Raw genomic sequence first — 13447 nt, forward strand, 5'->3', positions numbered from 1 at the left:
AAAACCAAGTACATCACAATGACAAGAGACAATCAAACAGAGGGACAAAATATCAAAATCAAAGACCACGAATTTGAAAACGTCCAAACTTTCAAATATCTAGGAAGTACTATTAATTTCAAAAATGACCTACTAACAGAAATAAAGGAAAGAATAGCAGCAGGCAACAGGGCATTTTATAGCACCCACCATCTACTTAAGAGCAAAATGATTTCAAGTAAAACCAAGAAAATAATATACAAAACTTTAATAAGACCAGCAGCAATGTATGGAAGTGAGACCTGGACACTGACAAAGACATCTGAAAATTTACTCAACACTTGGGAAAGAAAAATCCTTAGGAAAATCTATGGTGCCATACAGGATGAAACAGGGTGGAGGACACGCACTAACCATGAGTTATATCAATTATATGAAGACCCACCAATAGTGAACGAAATAAAAAAGAACAGACTACGTTGGGCAGGTCACCTTGAAAGAATGTCAGACAACAGAGGGGCGAAAATCGTATACAGGCAAAAACCAAAAGGCAGGCAACCCAAAGGCAGACCCCGAACGGGATGGATAGATGACGTGGAAGCAGATCTGAAGCAGCTTGGGGTTAGGGCATGGAGACGAAAGGCCCAGGAGAGATCTGAATGGAAGGATGTGTTTAAGCAGGCCAGAGCCCTCCATGGGCTGTAGCGCCACTGGGATGGATGGATGGATATCAAACAGAATAATTAATTTCCAATAATTGATTGGCTAATTGGTAATTTTTTTAGTCATTCGTGTTTTGTTAGGTACACTAAATAATTGTTTAAAGAATCAACCTGATGTAAGAATGAGTGTGAGAGAAAAAGAGTTAACAATTATTTAAAGGGACTAAGCCCTACAAATTTAGCCATATGCCTTATTAATTGGTAATTTTTTAAATTGATTCATGTTTCGTCTATGCCAATGGATAATTTTTAAATTTTCAACTTGATCTGAGAATGGGTGTGGGGGGAAATAACGTGTACACACTTTTTACCAGACAGACAGAAAGTCAGCCAGACAGACAGAATGACTACAGCCAGCCAGATAGACAGACAGGAAACAGACAATAAGTAAAAGAGGTGACCAGTCATTTCTTTCCCAGTCATATCATCCTTAATCACTTCATCCCCCGTCATTTCATCACCAATTAAAATTGTTTTCTTATTCAGTTTAATTGTAATGTTAAGGCTTTGACTTTAAGCCTTCATTTCTTCTAATATATAAATATGGTTATGTAGAATGCTTTTTGATATTTTTTGACATGTTATTGATGCATTTATAGTGTTTTCCCTTCCACTGAACTACATTTCCCCACCCCCACTCTGTCTTATTGATGTAGATGAACACAACACTTTTAAACATGACCTCTTGACCTCTATATTTATACACATTACATTTGATAGTTTTTAATGGCATTTAATTTAATTCTTATCTAATGTATTACACTTTAAGGCATGTCAATAAAAATGAATATATTAAATATTGCTTATTCATGATTTCTATAATTACTATTTGTTAGATAAAATGATCAGATGATGAAATGACCAGGGGATGAAATGACCAGGGGATGAAATGACCAGGGATGAAGTGACCAGGGATGAAATGACCAGGAACTGTAAAAGAAACTAAAGCTATTTTATATCACCTGGTATAGTATTTATTTGAAGATCATCTTTAATCATTCGACTGGCTAGAAAATAAGTTGGATCTTCTATAAAAACTGGGGTCTTCTTATCACATAATATAGTCAATATGGCATGAAGTCCCTGGGTGGCCCCTGCAGTCACCATTAAATTGGAGCTAAATGAATTTTCAAAAACAAGAAAAAAAAGATGATTTTATAATGTGCATTTCATATTAAGACAGCTATATTGTTATATACCTATATATAGCTATGGAGCTGAGATGCCTGTTGAAGATAAAAGAGGTCCTTCTGCACACTGTCAGAAGAACATGTATGCTGATGGTACAATATCTCAAAATTTTCATGCCTTTCAAAAACCTTCCTGCAAGGAAGGTAAGGGAGTAGGCAAGTCAGGCCTAAGAAACTATTGGACAATAATAGCAAGTCATTAACATTTCTTTTGCAGAGACACAAAGGATGGCAATTACAGGGAGGAAGAGAACTTGTCAGTAGATTCTGTGTTTGCTTCCCCTCCCCAATGGTTCTACCAATTATTATAAGATTCAAACATATGTCCTTCTTCCCCATGCACTGCCAAAAAAAGATGAAGTGAGACAGGTTGGCTAATTAGAGCTTATTTTATAAACACTTATTTTCCTCACACATTCTATTGGCCTGTTATAAAGCTCTCTCACACATACTTTTGTCCCTTGAAATATTTCACAGACTTATTATCTTCTTGGTTTTATTTTGGCCCCCTGCAACACTCCCCTCACCCCCACCATTATCTCCCCTAACTTAAAAAAAGTCCTACAGGTACTTTATTTTGTTTCTATAACTCTTGAGGAGTCAGTCAAGCAATGATTTTCTGCATATATATATATATATATTTGGGAGGGGGGGGGAGCAGATTGTTACACACCAGTATTAAAAAAAAAAGGAAGCATATTTTTTGGTATTAAAACTTTTCTACATAGAACTAATTAGATAATTTGTAAAAAGTGAGAGGGGAGGGAGGGATAGTGATTATAATAAAATAATAATAATAATATTAGCAATATTTTTTCTACTATAAGTTTTACCTTTTCACATCATCCCCATATTCATCTGTCAAAAAATGTGCGAGGTTTTCTCGAAATTCTTGATCCCCTTGATTCTCTCCATATTTGAATAAATTTCCAATGTTAATGTTGGGATCATTCTGTGACAAAATAAGAAAAACTTTGTGTATTGTTGTGTATTTAACTGGTTTTTTGTCAGTAAACTAATCATATCTCATCATTTGTTCCATGACTCTTGTCATCATCATCTGCCCTATAGACCACAAGGTCTGAAAGGGGAACTTTACATTTTTTACTCACAATCTGACCAATCCAGCTCAACTTTCATCTCTTCACAGTATTGAAGAGTTCCTTCTTTTTTCTAGCCTAAGTGCTGTCTTCTTTTCCTGGTATTTGATACCCAGCATTTTTCTGTAGCATTTACTTTCAATGGCTTGGGTTATTCTTTCAGCCCCAGTGTTCAGTGTCCAACTATCACAACCATACAGAGACCACTAGCAAAGAATACAGTATTAATTTTAAAGGGAAGCTAATGTTACTTTTTCAGATTCTCCACAGTCTGCTCATGGCAGCAGAAGCCAAGCTTAAACAGGTTTTTATCTATTTTAGCCATCCTCTCTCTCTTGCTGTTTCTTGTATTACCATCAGCAGTCTTATTAACTTTTCCATCACCTGCTGGTATGATAATACTTCACTGGCCCAAAGACTTAGAATAAATAGACTAATTAAAAAAGCATTGTATATCACTCAAGTACAGCTACCATCTCTTGAAGAGCTTTCCAAGAAAAATGCCTTTGCAAATCACTCACGATTCTTAAAGACAACCTGCACCGATTAAACCACTGTTACATAAGATCTGAAAGAAGTGGTCATATCCTTTCCATTAGGAGTAAAACTGAAAGATTTAAAAACTCCTTTATCCCACTTTCGGTCAGAGTGTTACAAGATCAGCTGTCGTCATCGAGAAGTACATAGAAGTCAAATTCATAAAGCGCTGGTTGTGAGTTTGTATGTGTTTTCGTGTGTGAATGTAGTTCAATTTTTAATCAATATTGTTTTTGTACAGAAGTTACGCTGAGGTTGTCAATTGTAGTCAAACTGAATTTCCATTAGATTGGATCAATAAAAATTATCTTATCTTATCTTATTAGCTAGGTTAACTGCCTGTATGGCACATTTTCTCTCTTTAATATCCACTTAAAAATTCATTGATTGTTTTAGTAATAGTTTCTTTGAAATTTAGCCATGATTTATCAACGCTTTGTTCAGCCTTATCTAGTTGTAGCACAGCAAATCTATTTTTAAGGGATAGTTGGAATTCCTTTTTAATCTGGGTGTTATGGAGCTTGTCTAGGGCAAATCTTTTCTTTTTTTTTTTATTGCTGGCAAGCTTTATTTTTAGTTTGTCAGAGCCAATATCTGCTCCTTCTTCTGTTTGGTACATTCAGTAATGAGCTTCTCCATATTCATTTATGCTGATACTTTTCTGTTTCTCTCTATTGTCACTTCCCACTTTTGCATTCAAGTCTTCCATGACAATCAAAACATCTCTTATAGGTATTTTGTCAACTATACTTTGTGGTTGGTCATAAAATGTATTTTGTCAGTATCACTTGCAAGGTTTATGAGAGCATAGCACATAATAATGTGGACATTTTTTAACTTAGACAAAAATTTATCTGTAATTATTCTTTCTGAAACTGGTTCCCATTCTAAAAGACTCTTAAAGGCTTCCTTGTTTAATACTAGTGCTACAACATTTTCATAGAAATTTTCTTCTTTTTCCTTTCCAGAGAAGACCAGGGTTTCTCTTGATTGCAGTCTTGTTTCTCCAAAAGTGATCCATCAAATTTCACTCATTCCCATGATCTGTAGTTTGTAGTTGGCCATTTCCTTGGCAACTTGTGCACAACTACCAGGTTCCAGTAAAGTATGGACATTCCATGTTCCCAAGTTAAATGATGCCTTCTGAATAAGGAAGTTTTTCTATTTCATCAGTTTAAGAAGAGTGGTCGGCCTTACAGGATTCATTCGACTTTCACTGCACACCTTCATGATTCTCCTTTGTGAAGCTCTACTCTTGCCTCTAACTATGTTTAGTGTCTGTGTTTTCGCTATGGTTTCTGTAACAATATTTGTTTTTCCATGGACAGGTTGTAAGCCTATCGCAAAACCTCTATGTCCCGGAGAGGATGATGCACCTTTAGTCTGGCCCCCTTTACTAACAGACCTGTCTGGCTTGGTAGTACCTGCCAGGAGTGATGAGCTCCTGCCAGAGGCATGCAAGCTGTCACACCATGGCAAGGTATGAAAGTCCGGTGACAGTCTTATTATGTTTGACCCTAGGTATTTAAATGTCCACTTCTTCTAATGTTTGGACATTAAACTAACTAAACTATATACAACAGTTTAATGGTACTATCTCCACCACAAACTAGTATATTGATTTTTCAGCACTGATTCCCTGCCATGCAGCATCCAGTTTTGAAGTAGTATCTTGTACCTGTTCAACATTTTCTTCAATAGTGCCTATATCATCTGCAAACCTGAGATTGGAAATACGCTGCCCATTTATGGTCAAGCTAGAAGTAAATCTTTCTAGAGCTTCCATCATAATATGCTCCGAAAATGTTAAAATGGATACCCAAAAAAATAGTGCTGACAAATTTGCTAGCTCAGAAGTATTGAGCTATTCAAATTTTGGTACAGAGCTTTGATAACATCGATAATGTTTTTATTTAGGATGAATTCCCTCATTACTTGCCACATGCTATCATGCCAAACCAGGTCAAAAGTTTTTTTGATGTCTATGATAATATGAAGTTATGTACCTGTTTCTTTTGGTGTTGAAGGAATTTTTCATTTAACAGTCTGATGTTAAATAATTGTTGAGAATTATTCTTAGTATTATCTTGCTTGGATTACTGATCAGACTAATCATTCTAGTATAGTTTTTTTTTCAAAGTCTCAGTTTCCTTTCTTGGGCAGTGGAATAAGTAAAGATTTGGTCCATTCTTTTGGTCATGTTTTTATTTTCATCCCAAATTTTCTAGCATATTGTCCTAAAACATTTAGTTATATGTGAGCTGCAGTGTTTTAAAAGTTCTGATGGTATGTTATCAATTCTAGCGACGTTTAAGTGATCTTATTACTTCCTCTACTTCTGACTCTAGTACTGCAACCTCGCCAAGGCCTCTGTTACCCCAAGGTGTTTTGTTGATTAGATTGTGGTTGGGTATAATCATCTTGAAGCTATACAGAGCTTCGCAATAGGCCTATATATATATATAATATAAATGATGTTGACTAATACAGAAATATATATTATTTTATTTAGTATTTTGATACTCCATTTTGGTAGCTCTAACATTCTGGTGCCAGGAATGATTGCCAGAGTATTTCCTTGTAGAAGTGTAATTCAAACTTTTCAAATTCAAAGTCAATCCACCTTCCCTGGCATTTTGAATTAAGCAGATGACATTTTGCATAATTCTAGTTACATCTACATTTAGTCTCAAATCTTTTTAATTCTCTTACCAAAATTTTATCTGAAGCATTAAGTAGCATTTTACTGCAAGCATTTAACATCTCTACGCCTGGTGATCCTGGTATAAATGAGATTCCATTGTTGCGCCATTGCATTAGAAATCTGAGCTCGTTTTCAACTTCTTGATGATTCATCATTAATGATGTCCTCTGAGTTCTCACATGAATTACTATCTAATCTGGTGATCTAGTCTAGATATAAATCTTGAGTCTAGCTTGAACCATATAAAGTTAATAAAGTTATAATAAATATAATAATTAATATATATATAATATTTTATTCTATATGCCAATGCCCAATGCAGTTTGGAGTTCAGTCGATTTTTACTTAAAAACTAAAAAAGTTAATTAGATCTAGAATCTAGAAAAAGACTAGATCTATAAAACTTAAGATGATAGCAGATTCTAGGCAGATAGACTACAGTACTACACTAACTAATAATACTACACTACTACAGTCTGAGTACAGTACAGTGACTACACTCAGTGACTACAGACTTCTGTCCTGATACTTGAGACTAGGACTAGGCCTGACAGTCTGACTAGTGACTAGGCCTACTACTCACTAGATCTAGACTAGTAGGTCTAGTTAGTCTAGTAGTACTACAGGTCAGGAAATAAGATCTAGATCTAGCCTTCTAACTTCTAGTTCTATCTTATACTTATAATATATTATAGATCTAGAAGAATGGAATGGGGTAATCTATTATAGCTAGATCTATATTATTAAATAGATCTAGGCCTAGGACCTAGACTAGATGATGCAGCTCTACTATTTTATTCATTAGTTTCGTGTAAAACAGATTTTCAGTGGTGTATTGTTTACTTGCGAATAGAGATGACGTCATAGTTATCACCCAGGTCGTAGGTCAAAGGATACCATCTCTGCCTCTTTTTCGTCAGTATTTTCTTATCAAATATGGCGGCCACCGATTCATGTAGGAAGTAGAGTTTTAAGTGCTAGATTTAGTAGAACAAAGGCGCATTGACGCCGTCTACATTTAAACATGGAGTGCTTATAGCCTTTAAGTGGATTACATTCGTTTCATTTATTCTAACTGGATATGTAGTTGGATGTAATGTGTTTTAGGGCTCTAATTGCGGCGTAAGTTGCTGCCAGAGCCAAGCCCTGAGTTGCCTGAGTGAGAGGAGAGAATGGGTGCCCAGAATGCTAAGGAACAAAAACCAAGTATCGGAAAAAGTAAAAATAAGACAGCAAAGGAACCAAGGGTTTCTCAGGGAAATATATTTGTTGATCACTCAGGTAATTGTCTAGTCTACATCTGTTTACACATTTTCAAATCATTTTTAAAACAAAAATAATTGCTGCTATAGCCATCGCCGGATAGCCTCTTAAATTAAAGGCTCTTACTCTTAGTTAGGCTTAGGCTTCTAAATCTATACTAGATCTATAACATACTAACTATAGTCACACTATAGTTATTAAGTTAGTATTTATAGTAATAGAGTAATAGACTATTGTCACTATAATGTGACTATAGACTATGCCCGCCTATGGCTATACTAGATCTATATAGTTATAGTCACTACAGAAATAGATTATAGATCTAGAATATATTAATATATTTATTTATATTAGATCTATATTTTTTATAGACTAATAGAGTATAACCATAATGTAGATCTAGATTAAATTATTATCTATAGACAGTATAGATATCTCTATTAGTGTATTATTATTAGTAAATTAGTATTTATTAGACTATTATTAGTCTTCTATAGTCTATAGACTATAGGACTAGGGATAGTATGGCTATGGCTATATAGATCTAAATAATTAAATATAATAATGAGTGTATACTAAAGACTAAAGTACTCAGTATATAGATCTAAATCTAGATTAATCATTAGACTTTAGACATTAGTAATCATGTCATAGAATAGTTGAGAAGACTTAGATTATGATTTAAGAATCTAGATAATACTATAGTTAGTACTAGTAACTATAGTAGTATAGTAGAGATTCTAGATCTAGTCTACAGTAACAATAGATTCAATAGATAATATATATATCTAAATGGAATTATAGATTCTATTTCTATAGATTATAGATCTAGATCTACATAGCAGGCACCTTTTTGAATGTGGGGAAAAATTATTACTTTTCTTGAATCTTGTATTTTAACGTTTATTATTAATCTATTAGTAGTTAAAAGTTAGGCAATCCATCACTGAGTACTGACATCTATGTTTTTACAAAAAAGCACTGATTAGCACTATAATTAATATTCTAGCTAAACTAGATCTAGGTCTAGATCTATTCTGGTAGAGTAATAGACTAATCTAGATTCTAGATCTATAATATATATATATATATATACACATATAAAGATATATATATATAATATCAATACTTTTAGAAAATTTTAGATCTATAACTGTATCAATGTGTCTATCATAGCCTATGGACTAGGTCGTCACTAGGCCTAACAGCCTCTGTAAAAATGAAGCAATGGATTGGGTCGGATCTAGATCCTCTTTCAGTATTGTTGAGGGCAGTGCTGTTTTAAAAACGTATTCTAGTTCTATTGGAACTTTCGTTTTGGTTAAAATTCGCGCTATTATTATATTTTTATTTAAATATGAAAGCTGACAATGCTTTTTTATTCGCGTAAGGTTTGTGTTTTCCATATAACAATTTTGTCTAATTTTCAGGACATTTTAAAAATAATTTCCACGACTTTTTCGTATATTTTGCATCATTATGCAATTACAGATATACTGAGCGAGGGGCCTATGAAGGCGCGGGGCCCACTGCGGCCGCATAGGTTGCAGTGGCTTAAGACCGGCCCTGCATATATGCCATCCCACCACGGCATTGTTTGTTCATGTTTGATTGTTCTGTACTCGATTTCTAAAATCCCATAATTCTTTGCTCTGCGGTTTCTTCTCTGGTGACCAATAAAGATGTCCTCTCAGTAGTTATACTAATTCCCTACAACATTTGGCCTAGCATCATTTAGTTCTTCGAAGGCAGTATTTACATTGCTGGTGAAACAGCGCCTAGACAAACTTGCATTCATTTTTATCGTCACAATATGTAGCTGCAAGATTTTCATCTTGTACTTTATGCCAGAAACTTTGTACTAGATGGAATAGCAAGCAACATATCGGGTTGCCAGGAAAGCTCTGTTTACTGTATTTTGACTTACCTTCTCAAAATTTAAATTTAACATCACATTCTGTGGAGCAAGAGTTATTATAAATAAATAAGTCTTGCACTATTTTGTCGGTAAATTGTGGGGTAACGCATAATCTCAAATACTAATGCTTTTTTTTTTTAATGTGAAGAAGAATTTACTAATTTATTAAATAAAACTGCTTCTAAGCATCTAAATAAAAAAAAATTGTACAACAAAATTTGAACAAGAAATACTTTTTTTAAAAATACCTTTTAAAAAAAAAACAAAGTTTATATTAAGCGTAGTTGTATCAATTAGTTTGGATCAGTCGTGAATTTAAATTTTAATAAATCTAGACTAACAATAATAAATCTGTGTGATTAGAAGTATTTTTATCAAATGTTTTTGTTTAGCGCTATTTCATGCTTCTAGCTATGATCCTACCTCTTGTCTGGACCAGTTGGAAAGGGGTGGGGAAGGCGGAAATGGGGTATCTAAGTGAATAATTACCGTAATCGCTTTTTAAATGCATTTGTAAAAAAATTAAGTTGAACTTGTAACCTGGATTCTAACTTGAGGGCTTTAGCCTCCTCAAGCCAACAGACAATCGCTTTTGAAAATAGAAGCTATCTATTGTTATTTTCAAACTTTTCTCTCTAGAAAGTATAAAGGGGACTAATTCAACTTATACCACCACACCATTCAAGTTTATTTTCTTTCCTTTCTTGGATACCAAACAAAAAAATAATTACCAATAGTTTATTGGTTAATTTTTTTATTGATTCTTGTTTTGTTAAGTAAAAAAATTAATTGTGCAAAATTTCAGCTTGATCCGAGATGTGGGAGAAATAACACTACAAACATTTTACCAAACAAAAACACAGAGTGAGTTGAAATAAGTTATTTTGTAAAAACCATCAGAGTTGTTGTTTTTTTTTTCTTTAGATAAAAGTAATCAGAATATTTTGTTATTTCTCACCTCATACCAAAATACATTTGAATTCACCTCTTACATCAAGTCTTGTAAAAAATCTTGTACCGCACACATTATTTCTCCTGCTTCCCATTCACTGATCAAAATGTTCACAACTTATTCATTCTTATCTTCTTATCTTATATAATACAGACATTACTTCAAAAAAGAAGATGATTACGTCCTACGCGTCATGCATATTAACCAATGACTTAAATTCTGCTGAGTCACTTGTTGTTATGGATAGCTCAGGCAATCCATTCCATGTCCTTATAGCACTAGGGAAGAAGGAGTATTTGTACAAATTTGTCCTAGCATATGGGATGAGGAATGTGCCTTTATCTTTGTGTCTTTCTGAGTATTTTATTAAATTTTGTATTTGAAGATTATGGTTCAGTGTTTTATGTATAATTGCTACTTTACTTTTGAGTCTTCTGTCCTGAAGGCTTTCTAAATTTAGTGATTTTACCAAAGGTGTTACTCTAGTCAAATGTGAATATTCATTTGTTATGAATCTCACTGCTCTATTTTGTGTCTGTTCCAGTTTCTTAATGTTTTCTTGTCGATGACAAGACATGAATCAATTAGTCGTAAACCTTCGTCCACATGCCTCCTCCTCCCAAATCGTCCACCAGAGTGATTGGACCATATCGCATTGAGCATGCTATAAGCATGAAGAAAGTTTCGCTAAACAAGTTTCACCCAAAGTAAAGCTCAACCAAAAGGACCAATAAGATGACAACATAGATAAACTGACTTGACTAATACTAGATCTAATAGTGTTCTCTGGTTGCATTCAAAAAGGTTAGGTCCCCTGATAAACAAAATTGTTTATTCATCTCTTTTTTTTTTTTTTTTTGGACAACAATATAACACTATTGTTGTAACTTGTTAACATTGGCATACAGTACAGGACCTCTGTAAAAAAAACAACCAACAAATTAAATGTTTGTTTCACAAGAAATTATTGATGTGATTGACAAGCTTAGGATATACTCCATGTTTCGAAATTCTGCAGCAAAATAAATACTAACTTTGGTTAGTAATTGTCAGTTGAAATACAAAATTAATTAGAAGCAGCAGCAGATTAGACTGATTTGCGTTAAAACATGTTTATTTTGTAAAAATAGTAGATTCTGTGAAATATTAGCTGGTTACTAATAGACTATGAAACAGCGTGTGCTAAAATCGGCCAGGCATTTCTATACAATCCAGCCCACAAATTGTATATCATATGATGGACATCCAATTCTAGGTCTACCTGTCCTCAAAATCATTTTGTCATGTTTGGATAACTGAACGCATGCATAAAGTGAATATTATATACTTGCAGGAAATATAGACCTTATGTTGCTTTTTAATGACTAAGTATGTAGGCCCTAAAAGGATGATGCCTACTATTAGCACGGATGTAGGCAATTTATTACATTATTTCGGAAGATGTGTTAGATTAAATTAGCATTACACTATAGAGTCTGTAAAAGATGTAAAAAAAAAAAACACGATGATCGGCCTCTTTTACAAGAGAATACAAATAAAACCTTTAGCAATTTAATAGTTCTATGGAATGCCCATATAGCCAGTCCGCCGCCCCTGTGGTGTAGATAGATATCTGCTTGTGTTGTAATCACTTCATGATTTACTTCCTCGTGCTGGCAATCTGTTAAGTATACACATACATTGTTGTTAGGGTTTGTTTTAAATACACCCCCCCCTCTCTCTCTCTCTAATATAATATTAAATTCAAAACACCAGCTTTGACAGCTTAAGTTGACCAAGTTGCGCTGCATTATGAATTGAATTCTCTGTTGTATTAGAATATCTAACAAGTTTCTGATGATGCTTCATCTCATTTTCGACTCTCTTACACATTGCCTTATTAGCTGCATTTTAGGTGTTAGTTGTGCTACTGATCATCTGGTTAGGTGTGTTTTTGTGTAATCTTTGTGATTAGCATCACTTGGTTGCTGGAGGGTCTCTGTGTGTGTTTCACTGGGAATGTGAACATATTGGTTGGGGGGGGGAGGCTGTGTGTTGTTCCTTGTTCTGCCCATTAGACGTCTGGCTTGGTTTTGGGGGGGGGGGCTTGGCAGTCCATTACTTCTGTAGTCACATTACTTCTGTAGTCACATTACTTCTGTAGTCACATTACTTCTGTAGTCACATTACTTCTGTAGTCACATTACTTCTGTAGTCACATTACTTCTGTAGTCACATTACTTCTGTAGTCACATTACTTCTGTAGTCACATTACTTCTGTAGTCACATTACTTCTGTAGTCACATTACTTCTGTAGTCACATTACTTCTGTAGTCACATTACTTCTGTAGTCACATTACTTCTGTAGTCACATTACTTCTGTAGTCACATTACTTCTGTAGTCACATTACTTCTGTAGTCACATTACTTCTGTAGTCACATTACTTCTGTAGTCACATTACTTCTGTAGTCACATTACTTCTGTAGTCACATTACTTCTGTAGTCACATTACTTCTGTAGTCACATTACTTCTGTAGTCACATTACTTCTGTAGTCACATTACTTCTGTAGTCACATTACTTCTGTAGTCACATTACTTCTGTAGTCACATTACTTCTGTAGTCACATTACTTCTGTAGTCACATTACTTCTGTAGTCACATTACTTCTGTAGTCACATTACTTCTGTAGTCACATTACTTCTGTAGTCACATTACTTCTGTAGTCACATTACTTCTGTAGTCACATTACTTCTGTAGTCACATTACTCCTGTAGTCACATTACTTCTGTAGTCACATTACTTCTGTAGTCACATTACTCCTGTAGTCACATTACTTCTGTAGTCACATTACTTCTGTAGTCACATTACTTCTGTAGTCACATTACTTCTGTAGTCACATTACTTCTGTAGTCACATTACTTCTGTAGTCACATTACTTCTGTAGTCACATTACTTCTGTAGTCACATTACTTCTGTAGTCACATTACTTCTGTAGTCACATTACTTCTGTAGTCACATTACTCCTGTAGTCACATTACTCCTGTAGTCACATTACTTCTGTAGTCACATTACTCCTGTAGTCACATTACTCCTGTAGTCAC

The 13447-nt window shown here is 34.3% G+C and overlaps 2 protein-coding genes across 8 annotated transcripts in view; one reads left to right on the plus strand and one right to left on the minus strand.

The window, feature by feature from the left end:
* Positions 1-7090, minus strand: part of LOC106071491 (2-aminoadipate transaminase-like) — a 40317-nt gene extending 33227 nt beyond the window's left edge. The window contains exons 1-4 of one of the 5 annotated variants that reach the window (XM_056042688.1): positions 7076-7090; positions 6241-6464; positions 2725-2843; positions 1664-1818 (exon numbers count right to left, since the gene is read on the minus strand). In XM_056042688.1, the coding sequence (XP_055898663.1) occupies positions 1664-1818; positions 2725-2843; positions 6241-6387 (421 nt within the window). In that variant the 5' untranslated portion in view covers positions 6388-6464; positions 7076-7090. Of the gene's footprint in view, positions 1-1663; positions 1819-2724; positions 2844-6240; positions 6465-6911; positions 6928-6989 lie in introns of those variants that run through there. The other 4 variants (XM_056042684.1, XM_056042685.1, XM_056042686.1 and 1 more) reach the window with 4 other exon arrangements.
* A 6-nt stretch (positions 7091-7096) lies between these two features.
* Positions 7097-13447, plus strand: part of LOC106060271 (tyrosine-protein kinase ABL1-like) — a 55194-nt gene continuing 48843 nt past the window's right edge. For all 3 annotated transcript variants that reach the window (XM_013218084.2, XM_013218085.2, XM_013218086.2), the window contains exon 1: positions 7097-7513. In XM_013218084.2, the coding sequence (XP_013073538.2) occupies positions 7405-7513 (109 nt within the window). In that variant the 5' untranslated portion in view covers positions 7097-7404. The remainder of the gene's footprint in view (positions 7514-13447) is intronic.

This window comes from Biomphalaria glabrata, chromosome 9, assembly GCF_947242115.1.
Source record: "Biomphalaria glabrata chromosome 9, xgBioGlab47.1, whole genome shotgun sequence".
Taxonomy (NCBI): domain Eukaryota; kingdom Metazoa; phylum Mollusca; class Gastropoda; family Planorbidae; genus Biomphalaria; species Biomphalaria glabrata.